Source organism: Prionailurus viverrinus, chromosome A2 (assembly GCF_022837055.1).
Source record: "Prionailurus viverrinus isolate Anna chromosome A2, UM_Priviv_1.0, whole genome shotgun sequence".
In the NCBI taxonomy this organism is placed as follows: domain Eukaryota; kingdom Metazoa; phylum Chordata; class Mammalia; order Carnivora; family Felidae; genus Prionailurus; species Prionailurus viverrinus.
The window spans coordinates 139401957-139424811 of NC_062562.1; the positions used below are offsets into that span (position 1 = coordinate 139401957).

General features: G+C 37.7%; 1 protein-coding gene across 7 annotated transcripts in view; it reads left to right on the forward strand.

The window, feature by feature from the left end:
• The window catches only part of CPED1 (cadherin like and PC-esterase domain containing 1), a 268599-nt gene that overhangs the window by 208586 nt on the left and 37158 nt on the right, over positions 1 to 22855 (forward strand). For all 7 annotated transcript variants that reach the window (XR_007150228.1, XM_047849268.1, XM_047849265.1 and 4 more), the window contains 2 exons: positions 15386 to 15503; positions 22023 to 22159. Coding sequence is in view for 6 of the 7 variants with exons in the window: in XM_047849268.1 (XP_047705224.1) it covers positions 15386 to 15503; positions 22023 to 22159 (255 nt within the window). In the remaining variant the exon portion in view is untranslated. The remainder of the gene's footprint in view (positions 1 to 15385; positions 15504 to 22022; positions 22160 to 22855) is intronic.

Genomic DNA, 22855 nt, shown 5'->3' on the forward strand with positions numbered 1-22855 from the left:
GGGCAACACTTAATTCTGCCTTGCATGCCAAGGAAGATAGCACATTTTCCACAGGAAAATGCCAGCTTCTCACTGGGCAAACTTGCTGATAACTGGCAATATCCAAGCCTGAACCGATATGGCTGGGTTACATTGTGAACAAACTGCTTTAGAGTTTTGTAGCTGCCATCATATGATTTACACGGTCCCCAAACACAAGTAGTCAAAATCCATGTTCAGTGTGTTCTACATTGTCTTGTGTATTTTATGGCTAGAGACTGAATCCCAGGCTAATAATAGTCACAGCAGGAAGAAAAATTGGCAATTTATAAATCAGAGTGCAGTTAGCCCTCAGATACAAAGGGTGCTCACTCCTTTGTAGGCCTTGGAACTGCAGAGAATCAACTGCTTTGCCCCCCCGCCCCCGCCTCCATGGTTTCCATCAGCCCCCATCTGCCTGGTGAACACCAGTGTATTTCAAGTTGTAATCTCCTTTGCAAAGCAGAGTTGATCACATTCATTGTGCCAACACTATGTCCAGAACAATCTTCATTACAGCATTTAGCACTTTCCACCACAATTGTGTGTTTACATATCTGTTTTCTCTACCAGAACTCCAGGAGGGCAGTGGCTGTGGCTAGCTCATGTACATGCTGAACAAATGTCTGCTAAAGGAATCAGTTGAAAAAAAACAAGCGAATAAATGTCATAAACCATAAACTTCTTTGGAGAACTAAAAACACATGACATAGGAGTCCTGATGATTTTGAAAATCATATTAAAACAGATATTTTCCTTGATGGTAGGCCATAATATGTAAATAACTGTTTATTGTCTGCCATGGGAATTAATTTTAAGTCTTTAGTTAATAAGTGACTTCCTAATGTGCTGTTATTCAAAACTAAAAAATATTTGAGTGACCAAGCATGAGCTGGAAAGGTGCTTTGAGGCTTTTTTTTTTTCCATTGGAGAGAATAGATTTGACCTGAATCACTCACATTCTTGCTTGGTCCCACTTTTGACCAACCGTAAGCATTTTAAAGTGCAGCTGGTTATGTTTAGAGATGCCATCTGTAGCCATGAGAAAAGAGTCTTCTCTGATGAAGAGTTAATTGGTCTGGAAATGTTTCATAAACATGATCTTCATTTCTTAGCATGGTGTGTTTTGTTTTATTTTGGGTGTTTTGTTTTGTTTTGTTTTGTTTTGTTTTGTTTTTTTCAGTCTAGGAAGCATGGGTTGAAACTTAGACCCAGGATTCAAACTCTACCTACTCTACTTATTAAACTGTTTGACTTCAGAAAAGCTTCCCCACATTCTACAAATCTTCATTTCCTCATCTGCTGAATGAATGTTCAAACAGTTGTAAAGATTCAATGCATTCGTGTATATGAAGTGCCCATCCTTGTGCTTGGCATAACCCAGGTTCTCTCTAAAGAGTATTTCCCTTTCTTCTTGCCAACTCACCAGGAGATTGGTGCCTCCCCCAAAGTTAGTCCATAAATACAGTAGGTGTATCTCAGCTCTTCTTTAGCTTGTAGACTGTCCTCCCACAGTTCCCCCATTTTTTAAGAGCACAATGCTTGTAGATTACAATTTCTGCCATGGGATATCCATGGATGCCAATAGCACACTGCCATATGTCATTGCTCTGCTGTATGACACTCCAACAAAACTTTTTAAAAGATTTTTAGTGGTTAGAACATTCTTCTACTGTTAATATATTTTTTCCCTTCAAGAAAACCCTAAAATATGACTATCGAATTGTGTTAGACTTTTGACTTGTAAAATTAATTTTACAATTACAGAAAGTTCCCAAATCCTCTTCATTTAGCTTCCCCTAATATTAACATTCCACATGACCATGGTACTTTATCAATACTATCAACACTAAGAAATTAAGGCATGTGGTGGCTCAGTTAAGCATCTGACTCCTGATCAGGTCGGGTCATGATCTCACAGTTCGTGGGATCAAGCCTAACGTCAGGCTCTGCATTGACATTGTGGAGCCTGCTTGGGACTCTTTCTCTCTCTGAAGATATATAAAACTTTAAAAAAATACTAAAAAATTAATATTGGTATAATATCTTTACTTAACCAAACACCTTATATGAATTTCATTAGTTTTTCCAGTAATGGGTTTTTTTTGTTTTTTTGTTGTTGTTTTTTTTTTTCCATTCCAGAATACCAAATTGCTTTTAGTCATCATGTTTCTTAGTCTTCTCAAATCTGGGGCAGTTCCATAGTCTCTCCTTGTTTTTCATGACTTTGACACTTTTGGGAAATGCAGGTCAGTTATTTGGTAGGGTGCCTCTCAATTTGGAGTTGTGTTGATGTTTTCTCTCATTAAGTGAACGTATACATTTGTGGCAAAAATTCTGCAGAAGTGATGTGTTTCTCTTAATCACTTAATGAGGATAGTTTTGGCTGGGCTTCTCCACTTGAAGTTACATTTTTCTCTGTGTAGTAATGACTTAGGGGAGCGACCTTTAGATTTCTCCTGGAGTATTTTAGATTATTTTTAAAAGTTTGATTAGCATGTATAAACATATAAAATTACACATAGAAAATACTGTCCTGTTATAGAACCATTATTTTCATAACTGCCTAATACTTGCATTGTTGGGATATGTTTACACTAAAAATTAATATTAACTTTTGATCTTACAATGTCATAGTAGCTTGGATGTTTGGTGTTAAATGCATTCACATTTTCTTCTGAACAGAATGTAGCCACATTTAGCATGCTTTGAGCTTAACTGTGGATGTATAGGATGCTGATCAGTGGGTGATCTTTAAAAATACTCTTAATGCTAAATAATTACTATTAAAGCCTCAAAAGAGGTGGAATTTATAACTTAAGACATGTAATAAGATCATTCTTTTTTAGCATATTTCACATGTCACTTGGCATAAGTTCCCTTAAAATTTCAAAATTCCACAATTCTAAGGATCATCGTGTGTGCGCACCTGCGTGTGCATGTATGGGTGTGTGTAGGTATAGGTGTGTTTGTGTAACAGTCACCAAGATGAATGTAGGCAGGAAGTGCCCGAGTGGTGCCCCAAACTTTTTTTTTAAATATTCAACTCTATGGGGCGCCTGGGTGGCTCAGTCGGTTGAGCATCCTACTTCGGCTCAGGTCATGATCTCATGGTTCGTGAGTTTGAGCCCCACATCAGGCTCTGTGCTGACAGCTCAGAGCCTGGAGCCTGCTTTGGATTCTGTGCCTCCCTCTCTCTCTGTCCTTTCCCTGCTCATACTGTCTCTTCCTGCCTCTCAAAAAATGAATAAATGCTAAAAATAAAATATTCTACTCTATTTGTGCCACTCACACAGATGATTCCCTACCAAAGCTACATTTTTAAGGACCACAACTCCATGTACTTTATTAGTGGGCTATTGACAAGTGGGACTGTCCCTGCTGAAATTCATCAGCAGTTATACTCACCATGAGTAATCAGTATTTCCTGGGAAGACCTGACTGCTACTTAATATGTGGCAAATGTTGTTATATTTGGTGTCACCGTTATTGGTAAGTAAACAACAATGAAAAGTTGTCCTTTAAAATATCTCCGTAGCCTCCTGCCTCTTTCCAAGCACTACTATTTCTGCTTCCGTCTACAGATAATAGGTTTGCTCCTTCGAAATAGGAAACAACCTTTTCTAGTTGCTATGACTGTTGTTACTCTGTCACTTCTCAAACTGATCCAGATGCTTCCAAACACGAGAGACCCTATGGTCACACATTCAGTTCCAATTCCACACTCCTTTGTTCACAAATCAAAAAGAACTGAACTTTTTCAAATATCGAAACCTATAAATTCATTCTTTCTTTTCATTTGCATTCACATCTACCCTCTGGATTCCATCTGCAACCCAAACCAGCAGTGCTGAAAGACCACAACAAAGGCTGCTTTCCTTGGGGTTCCCAGCTCACCGGAAGTGGGAAGCATCCGTCTCCTCACAGGCTCCGTCTCACTAGATTTCCAGACCCCATTCCATGGACCCAGACGTTCATATGCATTTTAAAACTGAGAATACAGGGTGCCTCTCAGAATGGACTGCAGCAAGCAGGATCACGCTGGCTCCGTCCTAGCTAAGTGAGAGGCCATCTAGGTTAAAAGAGAGAAAATTGCATATTAGTTCAGGGATGTGGAATGCATGAGAAATATATAGAAGTATTCCAAATATTGATGTCATATTAATAAATTTAATTGAGTAGAACTAATTCATCTGTTTATAATTTGTTGCAATTTCCCCTTTTCCTGAGTTCACTGGGGACCAGCTTAATACTCTCAGGTAGTATAATATATGGCCACTTGCAGCTGATATTTAAGGAAAGAAACACACAACTGTTTTATCCTATCGATGGCTCATTATTACATGGGTCCTAATCAGTTACACGTAAGACTATGAATTCCAAACACAAATAGCAAGTCAAGCTGCGTTTATAATTCTGCTACCCAACACCAAGTGCCATTATTCCTTAAAAGCAGTTAAAATTAAAAACCTATTTATAAACTCTCATTAAAACAGGAACATCAAGCATTGAAAAGTACCAATTTTTTTAGGATAATTTTAATTGTATTTTTTTTAATTTACATCCAAATTAGTTAGCATATAGTGTCCCAATTTTTAAAGCAATGTTATTAGCCATCCCTCCTGCACAAAGTATAGTTACTCATTTGCATTAAACTTCAAACTAAGGCAATTGCATAGGTAGTTTATTCGCTGCAAATATTTTATTAGAACAAACTGTAAATAAAAGTCAAAGTGTCTCCTGCTCCTCAATAAAAATATTTAATTGTATGGTGTTTCTTTTTTAAAAATTTAAAAAAAATTTTTTTTAATGTTTATTTATTTTTGAGAGAAAGAGAGAGTGAGAGTGGGGGAGGGTTGGAGAGAGACAGAGACATAGAATCTGAAGCAGACTTCAGGCTCTAAACCAGACACAAGACTTGAACTCATGAACCGTGAGATCATGACCTGAGCTGAAGTTGGAAGCTTAACTGACTGAGCCACCCAGGAGCCTCAATTGTATGCTGTTTCTTAAAAGAACATCTACTCAGTAGCAAGTTTGATAAGTTTTGTAAGGGGATAGAGCTTACAGCCTTATCCCATAAGAAGTTTTAAACACTGAAGAAGCTTAATTCATTGTCACAATTCTGCATTTGTGTCATTAGAATGTGACAAGGATGAAAATCATGATTCCAGAATAATTTTACTGATTTCTACCCACTTCCTATCTTGGCCCTCGAACACCGTCCTCTCTGAACTTGAATGGCCATGTTTTCACTCAGTTCCCAAATGTGGCAGCTGCTCATCTTTCTACCTGGAGCATTTACTCCATCGATTCCCTTTTGATGATGTTTCCACTGATAAACTACAAACGCTGTGAACCCCGGTCAGTATTAAGTGACTGAGTGGGTCCCTCGTCCCTCACAGCCCTCAGAAGGAACCACACGTGCCGACATCTTGATTTCAAACTTCTGGTCTCCAGAATGTGGGACAATGCATTTCTGTCATTCTAAGCCATGCAGTTTGTCATGGCACAGAAAAGTAGTATACCTTTAAAGGAACTATCAGGGCTTTTCTGATTTTCTATTCTTTTACTTTTCCATTTTAAATATTATTTTCTTGGGGCTCCTGGGTTGGGTGTCCGACTTCAGCTCAGGTTATGACCTCACAGTTCTTGACCCCCATGTCGGGCTCTGTGCTGACAGCTCAGAGCCTGAGGCCTGTTTCAAATTCTGTGTCTCCCACTCTCTTCTCCTCCCCTATTTATGCTCTGTGTGTGTGTATGTGTCTCAAAAATAAACATTAAAAAATTTAAATATTATTTTCTTCACTTAAATAGATATTTTTAAAAATATAATCATGAGCCATACTAATGGCAAAATCTTGAAAAACATAAGGAAGAAGTTCATTTCTGCTTCTTCATCTCTGGCCTACCGTTCTTAATCTCCAGTAGAGCCACTGTTCAGAGGCATCTGTGCATCATTCCAGCAATACATAGGCACAGTCAGGCAAATACAATATTTAGCATTTTCTTTTACTTAAAATAAGTAAACTTAAATAAGTAAATGGTATACATAATGTCCTGCAAGCTGATTTATTGCTCTTAATAAAATTTCTTTTGTACTGCTCCATATCTTTACTCTGTATCCTTTTTTTCTAAGAATTACAAAATATTCCATTACATGGATGTTATTTAACTAGTTCCCTATTGATGGATGCTTGACTTGTGTCAAGTGCTATACAAAGCACTCTTGCAGACTTTATAAAGTATTATATACTTTATATATATTTATTTAATATATTTTATTTATATAAAGTATTTATATAAAGTATTATTTTAATAAAATAATAAAAATAAAATAATATTTTTAAATAAATAATATATTTATAAATAAATTAAAATATTATTTATAAATAAATATATATTTATTTAATATATTTTATTTATATAAAGTATTTATATAAAGTATTATTTTAATAAAATAATAAAAATAAAAATAAAAAGTATATTTTATTTATATAAAGTATTTATATAAAGTATTCCCTTGCAGACTTTATAAAGTATACCTGTAGGATAAAGTCTTAGCAGAATAATTATATTTGCAAGATATTTGCAAAATGCCTCCCACTAAGGATATAAGTCTCCTTTCATATGAATTTATAGGCATTGCACTCTTTTCTTAATGAAAAAGTTCAGTTTTAGGATCAATGTGGTATGTAAACAATGATTTCAGGTGGATTATGCTGTAATTATTTATTGCTAATATATACCTCAGCTAATTTTCTATGAATGTTCGTTAGGTATCTAATAATGTGAATCACATAATATTATTTTATAGCTTGCTGACTACAATACAAGGAAAGCAGTTGTTCAATTTAGAGACAATGTGAAGATAAAAAAAAATTCTTTGCTTTTGGAACAAGATAGTGAAATTAGCTCCTCAGGAACCTCATTTATTTCTTTCTTTTTAAATGAAAATGTAAGTATCTTATTAGTTCCAGGTGTATACCATAGTGGTGCAATATTCTTACACACTACAAAATGATCCTCATGGTAAGTCTAGTTACTATCTGTCACCTTACAAAGTCATTACAATATCATTTACTATATTCCCCAGCATACATTACATCTTCATGACATTTATTTCATAACTGAAAATTTGTACCTCTTAACCCCCTTCACCTATTTTGCAAGTTCCCCAAAGATTTGTTTCCCATAGCTATCAGTCTGTTTCTGCTTTGTCTCATTTGTTCATTTGTTTTGGTTTTTAGATTCTACATATAAGTGAAATCATATGGTATTTGTCTTTCTCCGACTTATTTCACTTAGCACAGTGCACTCTAGCTCCATCCATGGAGTTGAAAAAGGCGAGAGCTCCTTCTTTGTTATGGCTGAGTAATATTCTATTATATATTTATATAATTTATATAAAATTATAAATATACGTATATACACACATACATACATATCAGTTCTTCTTTATCCATTCTTCTATCAATGGACACTTAGGTTTCTTCCATATCTTAGCTGTTGTAAATAATACCACAATGAACATAGGGGTGCATGTATCTTTTTGGATTGGTATTTTCATTTTCTTTGGACAAATATCCAGAAGTGGAATTGCTGGAATTTATGATAGCTCTATTTTTAATTTTTTTGAGGAAACTCAATAGTGTTTTCAATAGCGGCCACACCAGTTTACATTCCCACCAACAGTGTTCAAGGGTTCCCATTTCTCGACATCCTTGCCAACACTTGTTATTTTTTGTCTTTTTGATAATAGCCAATCTGACAGGCGTGAGGTGATACTTCATTGTAGTTTTCATTTGCGTTTCACTGATGATTAGTGATGTTGCGATCTTTTTGTGTGCCTTTTGGCCATCTATATGTCTTCTTTGGAAAAACGTTCATTCAAGTCCTCTGCCCATTTTTTAACTGGGTTATTTGTGAATTTTTTTACATTAAGTTATGTGAGTTCTTCATATATTTTGTATACTAGTCCCTTATTGGATATATGATTTGCACATATCTTATCCCATTCAATAGGTTGCTTTTTTGTTTCATTGATGGTTTTCTTCACTGTGCAAAAGCTTCTTAGTTTGATATAATCCCTTTTGTTTATTTCAGCTTTTGTTACCCTCGTGTAAGGAGAATGGTCCAAAAAAAATATTGCTAAAACCAGGGTCATAGAGTTTTTACCTATGTATTCTTCTAAGAGTTTTATGGTTTCACATCTTACATTCAATTCTTTAATTCACTTTAAATTTATTTTTATATATGGGGTAAGATAGTTCTCCAGTTTTATTCTTTTGCATGTATCTTTCTGGTTTTTCCAGCACCATTTATTGAAGAGACTGTCTTTTCCCCATTGTATATTTTTGCCTCCTATGTCATAGATTAATTGGCCATATGTAAATGGGACTTGGGGGCTCTTATTCTGTTCTATTCTATTGATCTATGTGTTTGGTTTTGGGACTAGTACTATACTATTTTGACTACTATAGCTTGCAATATAGTTTGAAATCAGGAAACTCTAGCTTTGTTCTTTCTCAAAATCGCTTTGACTATTTGGGGTCTTTTGTTGTTCCAGACAAATTTTAGGATCCTTTAGGAACCTAATTTCTTGTCAGAAAGACCAGTCTTGATATAGAGGGGACCCTGCCTCCCTAGGAACTGTACCAGGATTGCCAAGTTTGAGAAGTCACTACTGACTTACAGGAAAAAGCAGCGGTCCAGGAGGAGAGGAAGAAATGGGTACCTTGGAAGGTGTGGATTTCTTAGAGACTGAATGTGTATTTTTAAATTTAGATGGGCATTTTTCATTATTTAGTAGGAGAAGGAGATAATTGTTTCATCTTAAAAGGGTGATTCCATGGGGCCAGAAAAGCAAGTAAGATTTAAAAATACCTACCAGATCAAATAGTCCGTGCCTCTAAAAATATGGTAATATCACATCAAAAATGAGAAACACCACAAATTCCTTTATGGCTAAACATGTTTTTAAGGAATTAAATAGGTTTCCAGAAAAATTGGTAACAAGAAATAGTGATCATGGATTCATGGATAAGTAGGGGGTAAAACCAAGGGCACCTTAAGATTCTTCTGTTAGTTGCTACAACATTTCATGAAAAGTTAGTAAAATTTTAAAATTATATACTAAACATATATATTCTACACATGTTTGAACAAGGAAATCCCTGATAATTATCTCATTGGATTCTAGTGAGAGCTATGACAACCCAGTAAGGAATTTGTGAAATCTCCAGCAAAATGATGTACTCTAAATGTGGAGCTCTCTGGGGTTAAGGCCATTTTAAGCAACTCTGCTAAATACCACCTTTTTTGTGTATCTAGACTCTGAGGCTCCAAGGGATGACACTTAAGACCAAAAGAGCTGTCATTCATTTTCCTGAATATGCCTGAGCCTGAACAAATTACTAATCACCCCAGTGAAGAAAGAAAGGAGAGATGCTAATGAGTTTTTTTCTTTCAAGATAGTTTAAATTTTGTTACTGGTAGGGGTAAGCACTTTTAATAGCTAAGGCAGTACTCAAAAATTTCATATGGCCAGAGAAGGATAGGTTTCACAGACAGAGGAAAAGAGAAGTTTGGCTGCATATTCTATCTCCACAGTGGTTTCACCAGGTATGAGTTTGTTTCTCTTCCACAGCAAGAAGCACAGAGGACAGCCCAAAGTTGGCACTGCATCTCTGTAGCCTCATCTATGCCCTGGGCTCTTTCAAATTTCTGCTCATGGCCATCTCATGGTCACAGCATGGCTGCTCCCCCTTCAGGCTCACATCTGCATTCCAAGCAGAATCAAGAAACAGGGTGACCAAAAATGTATAGCATCAAGGAGGCAAAGCTTATATCAGGGAAGCAAAACTTCTAGAAATTCATAGCCAATTTCCACATTCACTTACTAATTTTATTTATTTACTTATTTTGACCAGAATCGTGTTGCATGGCTATGTCTAGCTACAAAGAAGACTGAGAAATAGAACTTCTTCTTTTCCTCCTCTTTCTTCTTCTTCTTCTCTTCTTCTTCTTCTTCTTCTTTCTTCTTCTTCTTCTTTTAATGCTAGATAGGTTGTTCTGCACAAGAAAACAAAGGTCTTTTGTTAGAAAGGAGGAAAGGAGAATGGGTATTCTGTAGGCACCTAACATTTATCTGCTGCCGTACTTAAGAGATCATTTAATGCAATTCCCATCCTCTTTTTCTTCCACCCTTCCTCATTTTATGTTGAGAAAACTAGATCAAGTGACCTACTCAATATCATACAGCCAGTTCATGGCAAAGCTGGAACCAAAATTTGAAAGTATGATCCCTTAACACAGTGGTGCTCTTTCCAATGTATGCCACTATTCTCTTAGTTCATAAACTGTGCACAAAGCCCACCCAGTTACACAGATACCATTTTTCTTCTCCTTACTCCCTCAACTCTGTTTCCAGACTCAGGTCTGTATTTAGCCATATGCTTGTCTCATTCAACCTTAAGAGTCACATTGTTTGGCTGCAGCCAGAAAATGAATAATGTCCACGTCAGCAGGCTGCTTTGGCTTTCCAAAATAGTGAAGACTTTAACCTAAAGGGTTAAGATTTATGAACTGCAAACAAAGATTAACTGCTAAGGAGAAATAAAAAAGGAAACACAGAATACAATAGAATATTCTTTGACCTAAACCTCAGAAAGGAGAATATGACTAAGTTTCATTTACCTTAAAATCTGCTCTCCCTCTCCTAACCTCTGCTATATCTATCCTTTGCAATATTACTTTGATTCCTGTGCTTAGAATTTACTAGAGTAGGGGGTGCTTGTGTGACTCAGGTGGTTAAGCATCCAACTCTTGGTTTTGGTTCAGGTCATGATCTCATAGTCTGTGAGTTCAAGCCCTGCATCGGGCTCTGCACTGACAGTGCACAGCCTGTTTGGGATTCTTTCTTTCTTTCCCCCTCTCTTCCCCTTCCCCACTCTCTCTCAAAAATAAATAAATTAACTTAAAGAAAAATAATTTCCTAGAGTCATGGCTGTTTAGTTAGAACCAACATGTCTGATCCTACCAACTGTCACAGAACAGTAGCTGATGGGAGCGTCCATCTGAGGCAGAAATAGCACCATGCCAGGTAGCAATTCAGACACAAAGACAGGCCAAAGTTCACTCAGTCTGGGAGTGGTCCCTCAGTCTGCCTCCCACTCTGCTTTTCTGTGTTCTACATTATGTTTATTCTATTATCAAAGGCTCATACGTGGGATTCTGGGTATTCAGAAAGTGCAAACACTAAACATTTTATTTTTTTTAAAAGAATGTAATGTTTTATTTATTTTTATGAGAGAGAGAGAGACAGAGAGACAGAGTATGAGAGGGCAGAGGGGCAGAGAGAGAGGGGGAGACACAGAATCCATGAAGCAGATTCCAGGTTCCAAGCTATCAGCACAGAGACTGACGCAGGGCTGGAACCCAGGAACCATGAGATCATGACTTGAGTTAAAGTCGGATGCTTAACCGACTGAACAGTTTAAAAGATTACCATGCTTGGGGTGCCTAGGTGGCTCAGTCAGTTGGGCATCCAACTTTGGCTCAGGTTATGATCTCGCAGTTAGAGGGTTCGAGCCCCACATTGGACTCTGTGATGACAGCTCAGAGCCTAGAGCGTGCCTTGGATTCTGTGTGTATGTGCCTCTCTCTCTGTTCCTCCCCCGCTAGCACTCTCTCTCTCTCTCTCTCAAAGGTAAATAAAGATTAAAAAATATTTTTTTGTTTTAAATAAAATAAATAAATAAAAGATTACCATACTCTATTGCCGTCCATTTGTTTCAGAAGCTTTGAAGTCAGAACATGCTTCTGTATTATTAAACTTTTTTTAAGCTGCATCTATGAAGATAATTAGAACAAATAAGATGTAGATTTCAGTGCAGGATTAGGAAGACACTTCTGACAATGAGCTAGACTGTGCCACGTGAGGTCAGGGATTTGCATTCTCAGCATGGCACTTTGCAGGTTCTAGGTATTAATACTTTTCCATTTTGAAGATGTATTCAAAAATGCTTATGACCATGTTATGAATTAATTGTTCTTCCTCTGAGTAGGAGTTTGTAGTAGACAAGCTCGGAGATGCCATCTCAAGAAAGATTCTGTGATTTGATCATTAAAATGTAGATTGTTAGCATATGAGTTCCTTAAAAATTACTTTCTTTTTTTACTTAAGATGTCAGATAAATCCTTTTCCTGCCTTATCTTATGGCCTTTGACATGACATTTCTTCTCATAGTTCTCATTCCCTGATTTTCCCATTATTCAGTTCAGATGTTACCTCAGAAAAGCTCCCATGACTAACTCACCCCAAATAGCCCACACCCACTAATTCAGTGACTGAGCTGGGCCCCCCACAGATCAGCACATGTAACAGTACATTTTTCTCAGTGATGGATCCATGTCAATTACATGTTGGGCTTCAACAGAGAGTAGCTGGGACTCCGTCAGCTGTGGTCTGGACTTTCTAATGCCCCCCGTGTGAATATTAGGATTTGTCCATAAACACACACACACATACGTACACCAGAAAGACCCCAAACAAACTAATCTTCAGGCAAAGGTTTATCTAAATCCAGAGTTTTAGAAATGTCTCAACATTATTTGCATGAATCAATCTACTATCTATGTATCTATTACCTACCTATCTATCATGATCATCATCATCTATCTATATCTATACACATAAATATATATATATATATATATATGCACTGAAAGGTATCTTTTTATTAAAACATTGAACACAGCATCTCAGTCTGAAGTACCTGAGTTTAGGTGCCTTGGTGGTGTGTCCATGGTGTGTTTCACTTGGTATATGTTGTTCTGTAACAAAGTGTTTCTTGAGTTGTTTTCTCAATCATGTGTCTTAGAAATCTCTCCATATTGGTTCGTTCATTTTGGTCTATCCTTATGCATTACATAAGGCCTTCTCTAGAGTAGACTCTGAGAAGTCTGATATCAAGGCTATGGAGTCTGTGATTTTTTTTATTTTAGTATAAACTTTCCTCCAAAAGTAGCTGAACTAATTTGCAATCCCATCAACAGTGTATAATGATATTTCTCATTGTCTTCTCTAATGTTTGATGTAAACATTTTTTTGCAATTCCATAAATGCTTAATGTCATTTTTCTAGCCTTAAAAAAAGGTCCAACCTGCACCAAAAATAAATGTATAGATGGATATCACACACACACACACACACACACACACACACTCATACATATTGTACATAGATGTTTATTCAGACAAAAACTCCTCACAACATTTATTAACTTTGTGCCATTTTAATTGATTTTTATAAGGAGCAGTTTAGCACACATCACTTTCCTAATCTTTAATCAGTATTCTAAATTCCAGTTTCAGTCATTAATTTAAAAATGGAAATATGTATACTGAATCAAGATTTTAAGAAGTCTGTACATCACCCTCGTTCCTTTTGTTCCTTACTATCCTGAACCTTCTCATGTGAGATGTGGAAATCTGAGTTGGGTGTGAGGCTATGTGAAAGGGTGAGGGATGGTGACTAGAAATTGCTCCTTAGAGACAGTTACAGAGCAAAGAGGAGGGCAAACCCATTCATTATTTCTCTCCATTACCGAGAATTTATGATATGAAGTGAGAGACAATTGAGCCTAACCATTTATGCATCCAATAAATATTTGCCTACACTATGGTAGGGACTGGGTATATGTGTGAGTGAAATAATTATTTGCTCTCATGTAGTATTCAGTCTGGTGGAAAAGACACAAATAACAAATTATCACCAAATGGTGAAGGGCATGAAGGAAACAAGCGGAGGTGACATGGACTAGGGAGGGGCTACATAATCATGCTAGAGTTTCAAGAAGGCTTTGCTGAGACTTAAAACACAAAAAGACGGTCTCCAGGAAAAATGAGAGGGAAAGCACTCCCGATAGAAAGAATAGCATTTTTACCTGCCCCAAAACACGATAGACTGTGAGAGCCTGATGAAAAGGGAGGCAGTGGAATCAGGTGAAGGAGGATGGAGGGACACAGGCAAGGTACAGGTCCCAATACCTTGTGAGAATAAGCTAGGAGATCACTTTATAGTGTGTACACACGTTGAATTGTAATGTTCCACGCTTGAAACACACATAATGTTATATATCAATTTTACCTCAATAAAAAGAGAGCACGTGTGTGCATGAGACAGAGAGAAGGAGGGGGGGAAGGGAGGAAAGAAGGGAGGAAGGGTAAAGGGAGGAAGGAAGGAAGGGAAGAAGGGAGGAAGGGAAAAAGAGGAAGGAAGGAAGGAAGGAAGGAAGGAAGGAAGGAAAGAAGGGAGGAAGGGAAAAAGGAAGGAAGGAAGGAAGGAAGGAAAGGAAGAAGGGAGGAAGGGGAAAAGAGAGGAAGGAAAGAAGGAAGGAAGGAAGGAAGGAAGGAAAAGAAAAAGGGAGGAAGGGAAGAAGAGGAAGGAAGGAAGGAAGGAAGGAAAGGAAGGAAGAAGGAAGGAAGAAGGAAGGAAGGAAGGAAGGAAGGAAGGAAGGAAAAAGGAAGGAAGGAAGGAAGGAAGAAGGGAGGAAGGGAAAAAGAGAGGAAGGAAGGAAGGAGGAAGGAAGGAAGAAAGGAAGAAGGGAGGAAGGGAAAAAGAGAGGAAGGAAGGAAGGAAGGAAGGAAGGGAAGAAGGAAAAGCTAAGTGAAAATGAGAGTATTCTAACCTGCCAGTACAGGGGAGAGTTGAAGAGAGATTTCAGAGAGCCAAACTGCTGCTCTCCACTGCACATGTCAGACTAGAGAATGAATTGCGTTGTACATATCATGCCTCTACAATGATACTCACTGCAGTGAGATGCTACCTATTTTTATAAATACATGAACATGTTTTGAAAAAAATATGTGTATTTGACTCCATTCCTGACATATCATGGGTCCTTAATAAATGTGAATTGAAATGGAATTTGTCTGTTAATTCTCCTCAAATATTTCCCACTTTTTCACATTAATGGCTTTTTATTCACTTGACATATGGTCTTCTAATACAGTATATGTTTAATGAATCAACAACACACAGGTATGTTTTTAAAGTAAAACTTGCATCCATTTCTTTAAAAACTGGCAGAGCAGTAATAATATCAGTGACAGTATTAATGCAACAATGAATGTCAATGCCAAAATAAAGATTGAATTGCCATTGGAATTTATATTTATCCCTCAATGCAAGTAGCTACTTCTAGCACAAACAACTGCTGACAACCCAATACTGTGAGAAGGGTAAGCAGTTGCTCCTTTTTATCTATAAAGTTTATTTGGCACAAAAAAATCTTATTCTTTAGATTTTCTTACTATCTGTCATGTTCCCTGCAGCTAATTTCTATCTATCATTTTAATGCAGGATTGTGGTTTGCTGATTCACCCAGAAGAAGCCTGTGGATTACAGCCTATTTCCTCTGACTACATTGAAGCCATTTCACAGCCTGAACTAAAGATCTGTCCATCTGGGGACACAAAAGGTGACTATTACATTGGGTGTCACTTCTCTTAAAAAAATTATTTGATGCAGATGAGTGTATGCTTATTTGAACTATCCTTATACAAAAAAAATCAAGGTACTACACAACTTTTTCATTAGTATGAACTGTAACACATGTAATTAATGCATTATTTTAATATGTGAAATATTTCAGTTAATCAAATGCTTTTCTCTTCACCCTCCGCTCTTTGCCTTGTGAATTCATATTCATCTACAGATATCAGCCAAAAAGTCACTTGTGCCAGAAAGCCTTTCTTCAGCCTCTGATTTGTTTCTTTATTATACATTTTCATAGTACTCCATGCTTTTCTTCCATGAGAGTTTCCACAATTATTTAAATGCTAAGTATGTAATTAATTCTTTGGTGTCAGTCTTCCCAGATTGTGAGCTGCACGAGGACAGGGAATCTGGCTTGTTCACACTATCAATTCACTTAGTACTATAATTTCTACAGAGTACGTAGACTATGTCAGCCGAAGAACTGTCTTAAGGAAACAAGTTTCATTTCCTTTGATTATATAAAAAAAAAAAAATCCTTGAGAATGATCTCTCATGTCTCCCATATATTGAGCATTAATAGAAGCAGGAAAATCGTAATGTCAAATTGGAATTATAGTGTTGAATCCTACCTGATTCTAGAACAGACCCAGAATGAGACACCTTGGTGCCACTATCCACTTTCCCTGTTTCTCTCCTTTCCCAGCACTTTTCTTTCAGTGGAGTCTAGTGGGGTCAATCGAAAGGTGGGGACCAAAAATGCCTCCAAAAAGATAAGAGGAACAGGGAGCATCTTCTCTGAGATTCCTGCTTGCCCATCTGGCCTCACGACCCCAAGTCTCCCTTCATCTAAAAAGTCTAAGAAAACACTCAGGAGCTTTTCTACCCTCACCATGAACTTCACACCACAACCTGAATGGGAAATGAGTTTCACAAATGAGCAGTACAAATCGCAATTTGGCACGCACGGTGAGCAAGCGTGGGCATATCCCTGTTCTTGAACATGTGTTCTAAATAATAAATTACAGTCGCTGCGTAGGGAGGGATTTACCCATTATGACATGTCAGGAGGTATGATTTATGATTCTCAGCTAAATGAGATATACACTCTTACATACAAAGGAGACCCCGATGTGTCTAGTTATGGATTTTCTTTATCAGATGACATTTTATGAGAATCATAAAACAACTTAACTTTCTTCCTGCTATTGAACCAAGTCAAAAGTTCATCAACAAAAAGTTGAAGATATGGTACTGAGATTCCTCAAGAAGTGGCATCTTTTTCTGTTCATTAAATTTGCTATAACTTACACCAGGCCCTGTCATGAAGCTATCTCCATGCCTGGTCCTTAACAGGAGATGCTGCCTTTGAACAGGGACCTTCTGGTAACTTGAGTAGCAAGGCTTCTTTAGAGAAGACCCCAAAATTGACTCCCCAGTCAAGCCCATGTCTCTTAGCCCCACGATACCAGCCCTCGTAATCTGACCCTTCTAGGCCCCATAATCTGGCCCTTCCTCTCTCCCAGCTCCTGCGAGCCTCTTGGTTTCACTTCATGCCAATAATGCTGCTGCAGGGTTCCACATTCTTGTCCATGCTGTCCTGTGCTCCTAAAAGTCTTCTCATCTTGGTCCAATTCTCCTGATGCTATATTTTCCTCTCCAGGAAGCCTCTCCTTACCACCCCACCCCCTGATTAGCTCCCCAGAATACTTTGGGCACATGTCTACCATAGCACTTACTTCATTATGTTTCAAGTGTTTAATTTCTCTCTCTTTCTCTAATCAGTAGTTTTCAAAGTGGAATGGTACATCTGAGCAAGAGGAGGGAGTGGCATGGGACAGTCCCCAAGATGAAGCCAGTAAAGCTTAAAATACATACACATTTATTTATGTCTAATCATTCTTATTTTTGTTTTATAACAAACATAATACATCGATATGGAAGTATAGGTACCTACATTACAGTGCGTGTGTATTAATATAGTAAAGGTGCATTAGCAGTTCGTTTTTAATGATGACTGCCCTCGATTGTCTTTCTCCAGAGCAGAGATTTGTCCCTCATGCATCTTTCAGTGTCTAAGATGATTCAAAAATGATTGCTGAACTAAAACCAAGATCCAAGCCCTCCTCCTTTCCACAGAAGATTGCGAGCAGTCAGGGCACAATCGACCAGGGAAAACTGCTTCACTCTTATGGTCCTAAAGATCTAAAGATTCCAAATAAATAAGTGAGATCGGCAACAGCAGTTTGCGCAAATGGAGTTTTGTTGCCAGAGACGATTTCCTTCCTTGATGGTGGGACTCCCTCCTGCTGAAAGAAGCTGTCACGGTGGGACAACATTGGGAGGAAGTTTATTTAGGAAGTCCAGCCTTAACTTGCATGACCATAGATTAGTTCTGAAATCTTATTTTCACAGCACATTACAGCTATTTAGCAGAACTGGGTCCGTTTTTTCACCTTGCCAACGAAATGATGGTTTACGTGTCTTTTAGATAACGCTAGCTAATATCATTTTGCGTGACTTTTGTTCATATTTTTAAGTTGATTTTAAGCCTTTAGAGAAGAATCTAACTATAAAACACAGCCTAAGAATAAAAGTTCTTGCTTAATAAAGAAAAAATAATTCTAATCTAAAGAAAGAAGAAATTCATACAATGATTTTGAATGGTAATTACCTTAAAGGAAAATAACTCCAAAGGCATTTTACGACATATGAACAAAAATATTTTATCATGTTTTATTTGTAGCAAGGGAATATGACAACTTATACTTTAATACTTCTAGTGTTGACAATATGATGTGTTTTTTTCTTCTTAAGGGAAAACTGCTTTATTTTATAACAGTGTAGAGTCAGGATTTAGTGCCATCTATATGATTTTACATCTCAGCATGGCCCTAGGTCACAAAGTTGAGTTTCTTCCCTCCGTTATGTCAGCCAATCTGATTCACTTAAATGGCTGGAATCTAACTTGCATTAAATATAAAGCTATAATTATAAACCAAATAACTTCTCCCAAAAGCCCTATTTATTCCTCAGAATGTCATTCCCTAAAACATATGTCATACTCTATTTCAGAAATCACAGCTTTGATTCATTCAATGTTTAAATATATAGCATAGAATTCATGTCCCTCTTTTTGACAATTTTAGTTAAGAGCTGGTATCATTTAAAATGTCAAGAAACTCCAGTCTTGCAGATGTTATACAGATGTCTATTTCAAGCAGCATTACTAAATCACAATAAAAAAGGGGGGGGCATTTTAAACCAATACAAAAATGCAAAGAGTTATGACTGTATAAATATATAGTAGTATGAAGCATTGGGGCCAAGATTTCAGAGACCCAATCAGGAGTCCTTTTGATGTGCATGAGATTTTATGCCCACAAACTAATTGTGCCCATATTTGGATTTTTGTGCATGCAATTGGCCACTTATTTCTTCAGCTTTAGAAGCAAATGGCCAAAGAAGACCTCAGCTTGTACCAAATTAGCTGTCAGCAAGGTTAGTGCAGGACAAAATGTCTGGGGGAGAGGATGCATGTGCCCTTAAATACTCAAGGATCTGATGAAAACAGAGACCTTCAAAATATTATTAGATATAATCTCATTAGCAGAAACACATTTATGTCCCCGACATACCCACCATCCTATTAGAAAGAAAATTACCCATCTTTTTTTTAAACATAGTCTCCATCAACAGGTGAACCCACTAAATAAATCCAGCTTTTTAAAATAAAGACATTCGTTAAAACAACCTGATGTGGGCTTTCCTATAAACAAGTGCTATCAAAGAGACCATTGGGCCATATTTCATTTTCAACTGATGATTTTGTGCTAACCTCGCCTAATACGACAAAAGGATCAGAAAATTGGAGACTCCAAGACTTCAGTTAATGACTGGTCCAACCTGTCATTAACATCATGACCCCATTTCTATCATTTAATTCTTGTGGCCTCAGTTTACCTCATCTGGCAAAGAGGAGGGTGGACACAAGACCCAAAGCCCATTCCACTCCATTCAAGAGGATGCCCACTGAACACAAATCATCATGAAGATGTGAAGATGTGAAGAAATTGTGAAGAAACCCTATATTCCAGGGCAAAGTCAGAATTAGAAGCAAGTTATATTCTAAATGAAAACCACAGAAAAATCACAAAACAGAAATGGATGGAGAAACAAGCATTTTTGAGGATAATCTTCACATTGCCATTCAAAAACCAGCACCTCTCCATCTTTTAGTAGCACTGCTCTTCTCTACATTTGGAAACTTTGGAAATGCCTTTTACCGAGCAGACCTTTTTCTCTCCTATATGTAATCTTTTGTAGAAGCCACTTATTTCTTCAGTCCCTGCTGTCAGGGTGGCTTCGTCACCCAAAGTACCACCCATTCCATCTTTCCAAATCTTGTCTATCCAGAAGACGTGAACACATTTCAAGTGCTCCATGACAATTCTGACTTCTGTGATGCTTTCTTTAGTCTGAACTACCACGGCTTACTTGAGGTGGGGGCGGAGGAGTAAAATATATTCACCGATTGCTGGGTATCAGGCACTATGGCAGGTGCCATATGTATTTTCCTCATAGAGAGAATATTAAGTAATTTTTTCAAGCCAAACAGTGGTTCGCAACTGCGGCTGTATATTGGAATCACCTGAAAAGCATTTAAAAAACACCGACGCCTGAGTTCCATACCGGGTGGTTCTGATTAAATTGGTCCAGCATACGATCTGAGCATGGGGATTTTAAAAAGCTTTTTAGGTGACTCTAACATGCAGTGCTGAGGTCCACACAACTAGCTAGAGGCAGAGCTCAGGTGTGTGTGTCTCTAGAGCCCAGACTGATTTCATACCACGCAGCTATTTTTACTCAATTATGCCTTTTTTATTATGCTGTAACTATTTTACATGTATAAATTGTAACCCTCTAACCTGACTGTAAATTTTTTGAGGCTTAACATTGTAGTTAAGAGGCTTAAATATGTTAATATATGAAAGTGCTCAGAATATCCCTAACCTCTGGCAGGTGCTATGAAATGTTAACTATTTTTTAAAATTATTATATTTTAACATCAGTAGCACCTAACATCTTGTAGGGTAAATACTTCAATAACGTTTTAGGTTAAAATCCTCCTAGAGAGTACTATTTTCTTTCATCTCCCCCAGTTCTCTCTTAATATACCCACACTTCTTTTTTTCTTTTCTGTGATCAACTAGGAGGCCATAAGCTAAACCTCCTCTCGTATTTTATCATTTCTAACTATTTCCCAAAACACTCACATGATTCTGACATCCTTGAAGTCATGCAATGGAAGCACACCATATTCATTGCTCAAAAGTCGAGATTCTTCCCTCTAATGCCACACCAGATACTTTTGTTAGCAGAACCACAAATCAAAGCCAGAATGGACAAAGTTGTTAATTTTTTTTCTTTCTAACTCAAAAAGTAGCTGGGAATATTTGGCTCCTCAATGTTTTGAAGAGAAACATCTAGTGGTAACATAAGCAAGACCTTTAGGGTAGAGCATGTGATTGTTGGAGACGTCAGGGCGTTCTCCACAAAGGATATAAATAACCACTCTGTATTCAATGTTCTAGTTCAAACTCCATTTCTGAAAAGATGAAGAAGGAAAAAACAAAAATAAAAAATCCCTTCTTGATTTTTTTTCTGATTATGAACATCTCTACTCACACTAAAAGCTGAAGCGTTTGGATACATATTACTTTATCACTAAAATAGAAAAGATCGCAAATGCATTGAGAATATTCATTTATCTTATAAACATTTACTAACGCTTATGACCTACTCTGTGCCTGAAGTCAGCTAGTAACAAAGATAAATACGATATTGTAATTGTGCTAGATATGTTAAGCACATTATCCCATTCAGTCCTCCCATCAACCGTGTGAGAGCAGTACATACCTCATCTAAGGGCTGGAGAAATGAAGGCCACAGAGCTAGAAAGAGCTGAAGAGATTCACACCAAAAAGGTCACCGATCAAATTAAGAGCAATAACTAGTCTTCGAAATAACAAATTAGCAGTATATTGAAGTAATTCTCTTATATCTTGACTCTCTTGAAGGCAGGGGATAGATCTATTATTGGATTGTTAAGCTAAGCATGTCTCACGCTAATAAAGATTAGTGGTCAATTACCTCGATATCAGTGGCTTCCCATCTACTTTAGTTCTATTAAGTGCCTAGTGTACTCTTTAAAAACAAGTAATAATTGAGTAGTACCCAATCACTTAGTTTTTTGTAAGGAGGCAGTTTCACAGAGCAGGACCCGTACTTGACTTCAGCATGGACTGTGTTCTTTCAGAATATTTTTACCTGCTGCAATTCTGTTTGGTTGTCAGGGGGGCATGCGTCACTCCACAGATGTACACGAGTGGTCTTCTCACTGTAATATTTATAATACTGTGCCATAACTGAATTCTAAAGTAACTTGCAAGCTGTAATTTCACTAGTAGAATGTGAACAAAGGTCCTGCTGTCTATTCCAGGCCAATGGATCGTGCCTTGCCTTAGCTGTTCAGACAACAGGACCTGTGACTGGAGAGAGATAACGTGGCAGCCTCAGAACTGCCAGTACAGCGTTCTAACTAAGCCTCAACTCCAGCGGTGCCTGGGGGGAAGGAAGGTAAGTTCCGGATCCGGCAGGGGAAGCCTTTAATTTCTGCCACCTGCATCACCAAAAGCCACGCTGTTGTATTTAGTAGACCAATTCCTGCTCTCTTACTCTGCGGAGGATAACTAATGCAATGCAGTCTGGCTTTTTGAATCATGGGCAAATGTTAGAATAGAAGAGCCTTAACAATTCTTGCTCAATTATTTCCAAATACGTCTACTTGACAGATGGAGGATATTAAAGTCATGTCCTGTGCTGACCCAATTCCATGCTGGTTTTTCTCAGCACAAATTGGTGAGCGCTTGCCACGTCAACTGACAGATGGCAGTTCAGAGCAGCTGGCCTGGTCAAACTGCAGCTCTAGCGAGGCACTGCAGTGACAGCCGATGTCTGCAGCTCACTTGCACAAGCCATGAAATGTTCTTGCATGTAAGACTCACTTCTGCTAGAGCTTCCTGGGTGCATGAGACACTAACCTTCCTGATCTTCTTTCACATTCCCGGGCAGGTCTCAAATGGACCTCACTAGGCTGCCTTTGCTTTAGTGAGGCTTCTAAGCTGATTTGTTGGACACGCAGTGTCTTCTTACTAGGCGCACTCTGAGTAGGTAGATTCCGGCAGAGCCCTTGGACGTGCGAACCGGGCACATAGACTGAGATGCTTGGTTAACATGAAGTAAGTAATCCTTACCCAGATTTTCAAAGTTCTT